This window comes from Styela clava, chromosome 14 (genome assembly GCF_964204865.1).
Source record: "Styela clava chromosome 14, kaStyClav1.hap1.2, whole genome shotgun sequence".
NCBI lineage: Eukaryota > Metazoa > Chordata > Ascidiacea > Stolidobranchia > Styelidae > Styela > Styela clava.
Window position 1 is genome coordinate 5516249 of NC_135263.1, and position 9776 is coordinate 5526024.

Below are 9776 nucleotides of genomic sequence, written 5' to 3' on the forward strand. Positions count from 1 at the left end.
GAAGTTGAGTCAAATTTTTCTGGTGTTGAGAGCCCTTATTCACAGCCAATCAATGACAATCTTGTACAAGCACTCAATAATAGTTTACTCTGTGACTGGTAAATTTAACAGATGCTGTATAGTGTATGGTAAGGTAAAAAAAAAAGATGTTCAAACAGCGGAAATGAACACTTTCAGGAACTCGGCACCGGTATTGGTGTTTATATTAATTACTTCGATAGTTCATTGTTCTTCGAAACGAATGTTTCTTACATTATTTAATTCTGCATAAGTTAATTTCATGACAAAGTCTTTTTTATAGGATTCTCCAATATGAAGTTTTACCTATAATTATGAGCAAGGCGATTTTGAAATAATTTTACGCTTCTATGCTGTTTGCCATTTGTTTAATCGGTCTTAACCGGAATAAATTTATGTGTGGGGAAAACGCAACATCATTCAACACTGGGTAGTTCATGAAACCGTTTAACTACGGTACCTCGGCATTTTACGTTCAATCATCCGGAACGGTTGTCTGGACGACTGTTCAATCCTGGATACCCCAGGAGTGGAATAGTAACCATTTTCTCTATCCCACCCGATGAATAAGAGCAATTTAATACAGATGTTATACTGGCATTTTTGTACCGGATCGAGATTACAATTATTTGAGTTATAAATTATTCCTTGGACATTATTTCTTGAACTCTGGCCCATTTCCCAACCATTACATGCGTTTACGCTTCGCCGTGCAACCTGCTCTGATATTGGCAATGTTTTAAACAATACGAAAACGAGGGCATGGACAATTATTTATTTCAGTGGTTTCCGGTAAATTGGTCTTCGTCTATTTGCATTCAACAATACCAGCATTTGCTTAAAGTAGCTGGGCTGTCAACTAGTATAGTTCCATCCTACACTGTGAGTTGGCAATCATTTTTACTCCGACTTTACCAGCTCCCGACCACCTACAATTTCACCTCAAAACTACTGTTTGAAATTTTCAAGTCTATTATACGTGTCCATTTGGGAAGAATCGCATACACAATCTCGATTTTTTCTTTGTGGTACAGGTGTATACAGAAAGAAAGAAGCAGTCGTGAGCTAATGATTCTAGTTTTGCCAAACACAACTCCATTATCAAGAAACCAAAAGTTTAATAATATTGCCGAAAATTGAGCTTTCAAGTAATTTATGATTAAAAAGAATTGTAAATACAGTACTATAATACAATACGAAATACGTACAAAAAACAAATTGGCCAAAAAGAGTTGAAGTGCATATCTATTTAGTTCAGACGACTCTTTATCAACCAAACATTGAATCATGATATTCCTTGACCCGATCTTCTCGTGCTTTTTCCTCTTGCTCTTTCTTTTTCCTATTTTCATAATTTTTATCATCTGTCGGTAATTCATGTCGACAGTTCGGACATGAATTTGTTTTATTTAACCAAGGTAAGATACATTGTCCATGATATATATGTTCACAGGGCATTTCTAATGCAGTTTCTGATTCATCAAATGGAACAAGACATACCGGACATTTTAGTTCATTTCTAAGTTCCTCTTCTGTTATTTGGCGTCGTTCTAAACTTTCAATTGCTGCCTTTGAAGCAGGAGGTGCCAGACCATAATCTTCTGCCCCTCCCATTAAGATAGTATCAAGTCCGTCAATTCCTGATGAATCTCCATTAGATAAAAGAACACGAACTAATTCCATTAAATCAACTTGAGACAATCTTCCACTATTAATCGGTGTGTCAGTGTCACAATCATGTTCATCATAATATGAAGCCATATTAGATTTCCTATGATCTATTTTGAGAAAAAATAGTAGAATTAAACAATTATTTTCTAGTTATATGCAAAATAATATTTGACTGAAACATAATGAAAACTACACATAAATATACCTAGATCAGAAGGACTTATCGGAACATATTAAGTCACTTATATTGAAACCTAATTAACTATACCATCATTACATTTCAAGAAAACTGTAATTTGATTCCTCACACTAGCAAATTTTGAACACCATTACGAATGCAGTCTCCCAAATTCAAATCACATTTTCTAGTAAAGAACCTATTCCACCTTGGAATATTCGCCCCTATAAACTTGTCCAAATAAATAAAAATAATCAATTAAACTGAATGTCTATGCATATAAATAGAAGTCAGAAACAATATGAATTTAGAGCTCGACCGATATCACTTTTTGACGCCGATACCGATATAACGGCCAACTGGTGGCCAATTACCGATATCGTAATGCCGATATTAATATAAATCATATTTTGAGCCACGCTTTTATGATGCACCTTGTGAGTCTGTAGTTTCATTTTGATATTTATTATCATGGCAGTAAGACTTATTTAACTAACTTCAGTTAATGCTCGAACAAATGTTATTCTGTAACTTTTCCTGCTACTTCAATATCAGTCTAGCTATTTTCAGGAAAAAGAATTGTTAATCAGACGTTTTTAAATATACCTATGGACATATGTTAAGGGTATTAGAAAATTATAAATTGATATATTTTAAAGTGAATCGTGATAATGATCCTCCGATATTGTGATAGCATATGTGCAGTTACATGTTAAATTTTTAATAGCTTTGTTTCCAGAGATTCTCAATACCTTATTTAGTCATTAATAATGGATTAAGTTTTTATTTTGTAATTTTCAGCAAAATGATAAACAACCATCAATATAGACAAAACTATTACCCCAGAAATTCAAAATTGAATTTGGGGAGGTCAAAAATTCGGAACTGACATTATTGCTTTGAGCTACCTGTACTATGTTTCTATGATTACTAACTCACCAGCTTCCAATCGATTTTATTTATAGAACCATCGTTTAATGTTGTTACTAAATTTGCCTTTTTCGCATTGTGTACTCTCTTAAAAAAGTCACCTTATAAAACGTCATTGTTACTCTAGATAATAACTTTTCAGTTATGACCATGCATGAAATGGCTAATCATATAACACCGGGAATTAAGAGAGACACCGTTATAACGGCAAAATGAAAGCGAGAGAAATATACGAAGGGACGAGAGCCGTTGCAGCACGCAGCCAGGCGCTTGCCGAGTATGGTCGATATATATCGGCGATTTACGGCCGATATGATATATCGGCTTGATATATCAGTTGGCCGATATATCGATTGAGCTCTAAACATGATTGAACATAGAAACACGATTCACTACTTTGTTGTTTCAAACACTTCTTTTTCAATTTCATCATTTTCAGCATAATCTGTTCTTTTATTTTGACTTTCCCAAAGTTTTGAATAAAGAGAGTCAGAACTAGCAATAAGTTGTTCATGTGTACCACGTTGCACTACTTTCCCATTTTCTAGAACAATTATCTCGTCACAATCCATCACTGTTGAAAGTCGATGTGCGATAAAAATAGAAGTCCTGTTGATTGTGACTCGCCTTAATGCTTTAAGTATGTTTTGCTCAGTTATGGAATCTAAGGAAGACGTTGCTTCGTCATACAAAATAATGCAAGGTTGTTTTAGCACCGCTCGAGCAATCGCAACTCTTTGCTTTTCCCCACCAGATAACTTTAATCCTCGTTCTCCAACCGGGGTTTCATATTGCTTTGGCATTGCAAGAATAGAATCATGAATATCTGCCATTCGTGCTGCATCAAGTACTTGGTCTTTTTCTGCTGATAAATCACCATAAGCAATATTGTGATAAATTGTATCATGAAACAATACAGTTTCTTGCGGGACAATTCCAATCAACCGACGAAGGCTATCCAAAGTAACTATTCGAATGTTTTGGTCATTGATGAAAATATTGCCATGCCATGGGTCATAAAAACGGTAGAGCAATCTTGCAATTGTGGTTTTCCCACTGCCACTCCCTCCAACGATTGCAACTTTCTTCCCAGCTGGAACTTCCAAACTCAGACCATCAAGGATTTTTTTATCTTTCGTGTAACCAAACGTAACATCTTCAAACCGTATGGAAGTTTCTCCGTGATGAGTCCTGAGTGGCATAGCATCAGGGATATCAACTATCTCCTTCTTTATCTCAGTCAAAGTAAACATAGTGCCCATATCTATAAGAGATTGCCTGATGTCCCTGTAAACGGAGCCAAGGAAATTTAAAGGACCAGATAATTGGAATAATAATCCATTTACCATCACAAGATCTCCAACAGACATTTGTCCATTTTTTATCCCTTGTCCTGCCAACAGCATGATAGCGGTCAATCCACATCCAAATATAAACTGTTGTCCAAAGTTGAGTAATGCAAGTGAGGTATTTGTGCGCAAATTGGCGTCTTCATATTTCTTCAAAACTGCATCATAACGTTGTGTTTCAAACTGTTCATTATTAAAATATTTGACTGTTTCATAGTTAATTAAAGAGTCTATTGCAATGTTTCCCATTTGGTTGTCAGCCTGGTTCATCTTTTGTCGAAATTTTGTTCTCCATGCCGTAATAGATAAAGTCCATGCAATATAAGCCGCTAGAGTGCTCACTGTTACCAAAGCAAACTGACTGCCACACTTATACCATAAAATGAAGCTGACCAGAGATACTTCAAACAAAGTTGGCACAATATTGAACACGAGGGCTCGGAAGACAAAATTTATACCTCTTGTTCCTCTATCAATAGCTTTCGACAGTGCACCAGTTTGTCGTCCCATATGAAATCTCATATCAAGGGCATGAAGATGACTGAATAAAGTTCGTGCAATTTCTCGAATTGAACTCTGTGCAACTTTAGCAAACACAGCATCACGTAGCTCATTAAACAAAGAAGCACTGATGCGTGCAGCACCGTAACCAAGTATCAAAAAGTAGACTGTGGTGAAAACAGCTAGCTCAGGTGAATTTGTAGCCATTGCTGAAATGTTATCAACAGCATATTTAAAAAGAAATGGAACTTGGACATTCATTATTTTTGCCCCAGCCAGCAACGATAATGATAAAACCACTCTTTTTCTGACTTGTGGTTTATCCTTCGGCCAGACATAGGACATCATGAATTTTAAAATCTTTTTGGCTCCAACTGGAGTCGATTCTACACCTTCGATTCTGCCAACAACTGACGATGATCCAGGTACTTGATGTCTTGTATTAGGCTTTGGCAATATTCTCGGCCGCCGGTGGAAGGTCCATAATCTACTATGCGGAACTTTAGTATAATGTGTTCCAGAATAAACAAGTAGACATCGTTGTGAAACAACATTTGAATTTGCAGTGTATCTTCTCCCACTTATTCCAGTTTGTAAAAGGCATCGGAACGGCAAGGACATGATCACAAAAATATGTCAATCTTCAACTTTTGCCAAAATGTGAGTCATCTAGCCTACAGGCCTATCTATAAATTCAATAAAACTTTTTATAGGCTACATCAGACATGGGCAAAGTACGACCCGCAAGCCAAATCCAGCACATTTTTTTAGGGATAGGCTACAGTTTTGATGGATTTGGGGTTAGGGTTTAAGTAGATATAATTCTGCAGGATCAATTGAAATCTGGTACATTAATTTGCGAATATATCGTTAATACTGATTACTGAATACTGGAAAACGCGCTATAAAACCATGGCAAGAGCTGCCGCGGTTCGTTTGTGGCAGGAGCTGCCATGAAGTGGTAAGAACTGCGCCTCTTAAATATTGATCATGGAATGTACGGTACGTACCTTAACTTTTTACTTCACACTGACATGGCCAGCCACACAAAATGGGCAAAATTTTTGACCCCCGGTTCGAAAACCTTGCCCACTCCTGGGCTACATTGATACAATATTTTTTATTTGGGCTACTCATTCCGAATATGGCAGATACCGTATTCATCACCGTATTTATCCCGGAGGAGAAGAAAGTCGATACCGGTACCTGGTAACGATATCACTCACCGGGATGGTAGTAGTTTCACAGTTCTGCTTGAACTCAAAGACATACACAACGAAGCAAATATTTTGCCCACATTCAGACATTCACTTTACAACAAAATACAGAACAGCATTGTAATCATGAATCAGCAATAATACAGCAAAACTGCTATTTCATGACTAAGCAGATATTTTCCACGAAATGAACAAACAAGAGAGAGAGAGAGATTTTATTTTCGTCAACCAGAAAAAAAAAAGTCATAACAATAAATAATGGTAACAAAAAATACACTTTTTTCGGTATAGACTGGAAGGAGCGATACGACCATGCGGTCATCGGAGTCAGCTCCCTCCAAATTTACGCTGATAAGTTCACAGTAAAATATGACTATTTGAAGTGGTTAAAATTCATGAAACAAAATTTGAAAAAAAAAAAAAAAAAAAAAAACGAACAAAACAAAAAAATGGACTAAGCAATTGTTCGTGTTAACATCTATATATACAAACAAACAATTTGAATAAACATGGTAATACAGAAAAGTTATAAAACTAACAAAATAAATGTGGTATGATGCAACTAAGAAGCCCATTAATATTTTTCATTTGAAGAAATATTGCATTCATTTTGGACTGGGAGAATAATTTATGAAGGGGTCAGGTAAGGATATTACAAGCATTCGTCATGGATACATATTTGGAAAATATATGTAAGCGGGATCGGGATGCTATTTATCGTTTTGATATTACATGTGATGTTGTTATCTAATTTACCTAAATTGCCTGCAATTGGGCTAAAAATTTCAATAGCCATCGACATGTGATGATTAAAAACAAAATGAGAAAATAAGAGAAGGGCTGAGGCGCGTATACAAATTGAACAAAAAAATATATAATTATTTTAGCAAAGTAAATTTTTAAAAGATAAGATTTGTCTTTGAGAAATGAAACAGTTTGAACGAATAATCAACTATTACACAGACTATTATTTGAAAGCGAGGTCTAAGTCCCATGAATAAAAAACAAATTTGGCTATTGGACTACTATACTCAAATGTAATGTTGGACACATAACAATTAAGCCTCACATATAAAAATAAGTTTCCGGAGATAAACAAAATGGTACTCATAGTCATGTGAATATAATATTGGGAAACAATTGTATAAAGAGTGGAATCAGCCTTATAACAAGAAAGAATTTAGCCAGATGTATGACTAATACCACAAATACATATATAAGTACCAATTTATAAACTATTATATACCCCAAATGTGAAACAATTTTGGTAATCTTAATATCGAGTGGAAATTTGGATAAATAAACATTATTTGAAATAGAGAGGGTCAGCCTCTCAAATGCACAAAATAGACCTCAATATAAAGAATATGGCAAGGGTTCAGCCTCAAAATTAGACGGCAGTTATTGCAAATACACCAATGGTTCTCATAATATAAATATGAATAAATAAACTATTATTTGAATCAGCAAGGGTTTGCCTCAAAATTAGATGGCAGTTATTGCAAATACACAAATAGTATTCAATATATAAATATGAATAAATAAACTATTATTTGACTTAGCAAGGGCTTACCCCAAAATTAGATGGCAGTTATTGCGAATACACAAATAGTATTCAATATATAAATATGAATAAATAAACTATTATTTGAATCAGCAAGGGTTTGCCTCAAAATTAGATGGCAGTTATTGCAAATACACAAATAGTATTCAATATATAAATATGAATAAATAAACTATTATTTGACTTAGCAAGGGTTTACCCCAAAATTAGATGGCAGTTATTGCGAATACACAAATAGGATTCAATATATAAATATGAATAAATGAACTATAATTTGACTTGGCAAGGGTTTGCCCCAAAATTAGATGGCAGTTATTGCGAATACACAAATAGTATTCAATATATAAATATGAATAAATAAACTATTATTTGAATCAGCAAGGGTTTGCCTCAAAATTAGATGGCAGTTATTGCAAATACACAAATAGTATTCAATATATAAATATGAATAAATAAACTATTATTTGAATCAGCAAGGGTTTGCCTCAAAATTAGATGGCAGTTATTGCAAATACACAAATAGTATTCAATATATAAATATGAATAAATAAACTATTATTTGACTTAGCAAGGGTTTACCCCAAAATTAGATGGCAGTTATTGCGAATACACAAATAGGATTCAATATATAAATATGAATAAATGAACTATAATTTGACTTGGCAAGGGTTTGCCCCAAAATTAGATGGCAGTTATTGCAAATACACAAATAGTATTCAATATATAAATATGGATAAATAAACTATTATTTGACTTAGCAAGGGTTTACCCCAAAATTAGATGGCAGTTATTGCGAATACACAAATAGTATTCAATATATAAATATGGATAAATAAACTATTATTTGACTTAGCAAGAGTTTGCCCCAAAATTAGATGGCAGTTATTGCGAATACACAAAAAGTATTAAATATATAAATATGGATGAATAAACTATTATTTGACTTAGCAAGGGTTTGCCCCAAAATTAGATGGCAGTTATTGCGATTCCACAAATAGGATTCAATATATAAACATGGATAAATAAACTATTATTTGACTTAGCAAGCGTTAGCCCCAAAATTAGATGGCAGAGGGAGATGAAGATTTATTTTAGCCAACCGAACAAAAATAATCGTCTTAATACTGTATTAAAACATAACAAGTAACAGTATTAAGTTTGTTTGGTATAGACAGGTTGGGTATCAAAGTCAACTTATTCGCTATAAACAGTTTTAACTTATATACTGTACTTGATTTTATTGCCTGTTATACTGATTATGGAGTCGAAATAAACTTATAGTTGTGATTGGGATTCACAATTTCACATTTGGGATCCGTGAAAAATCCGCCAAAAATTTGATGCTCCCAAAGTATTCGTGTTTGTGCATCATCTTGGTACGAATACCTCCGGAGCGCCAAAAAGTGCGATATACAATTGTTTAATATCCTACTCATACTTTTTTACCACCTTCTTATAATAACTCAATTAATATTAACTGAAAAAGACTATGGAAGGCTACTTAACGCAAAAGCGAGCAGTAGTACATCTGATATTCATCCGTCCATGGGGGATCCACCTACAGCTGACCAATTTGATTGTTACGTCATGCAGAAGTCTGCGTTCATTGGCCCATGATACCGAAAAACAGAGAATATAGGACAGGTGGTAACACATATTTATTGTAGTAAAAGCGTCTTTTCCGTAAAACATGAAACTTTTGGAAGTGGGAACAAGGCAATATTTTTTATTAAATTTCTAAGGAACAATTTAAAATCATTTTCAGGTAGTTACCTTATGTGCGCTACGGAACTGAAAGATAAATGGCCTCGGCTCGCGGCCTATGATATATATAGAATGATGGCGGTGCACAACGAGACAGCAAAAGACATGATAATTGCAACAAGAGTTAGAGCATTTCAAGTCACTACGAAGAAAACATCTGCGGCGTAGTGAAATCCTCATAACTGGAGTTCTTACTTCCAGCATAAAAATTGGACAATGACAGTAAACTGATATGACCGCCGAAAACTCTCTATGGTGGGTAAATTTTCAGAAGTTCAGAAGAGCACAATTCGTTATAATATTTGCGTATATATATATATATGCTGAGGCGACCCAACAGCCCCATTGGAATGTCGGATGTTTCTCTCTGTGGTGGGCTTCGGCTTGAAGCCATATTTACGTTACTCACAACTTTTCTCTTTGCTAATGACAGCAAAAAATGGGAAACAATTCAGGACAAACGCAAGGTTTGCCACACTGTGGTAAAAGGTAAATATTTTTTCTAAAAGGTATCTATTTTTTCCAACACGTACTCAAGAAAAATGAACTTGGCAATTGTAACTACGGTAGGTCAACAACAATAC

At 34.6% G+C, this 9776-nt stretch overlaps 2 protein-coding genes across 2 annotated transcripts; both read right to left on the minus strand.

Annotated features, from left to right (window-relative positions):
* Window positions 1-977: 977 nt before the first annotated feature.
* On the minus strand, window positions 978-1796 carry LOC120340427 (E3 ubiquitin-protein ligase RNF181-like). The gene has a single exon (XM_039408676.2). The coding sequence runs from the start codon at window positions 1777-1779 to the stop codon at window positions 1288-1290; it is 492 nt and encodes a 163-aa protein (XP_039264610.2). The 5' UTR covers window positions 1780-1796; the 3' UTR covers window positions 978-1287.
* Window positions 1796-5766, minus strand: LOC120340425 (iron-sulfur clusters transporter ABCB7, mitochondrial-like). The gene has a single exon (XM_039408674.2). It carries the CDS (start codon window positions 5266-5268, stop codon window positions 3190-3192), a length of 2079 nt encoding a protein of 692 aa, XP_039264608.2. The 5' UTR covers window positions 5269-5766; the 3' UTR covers window positions 1796-3189.
* Window positions 5767-9776: the final 4010 nt, after the last annotated feature.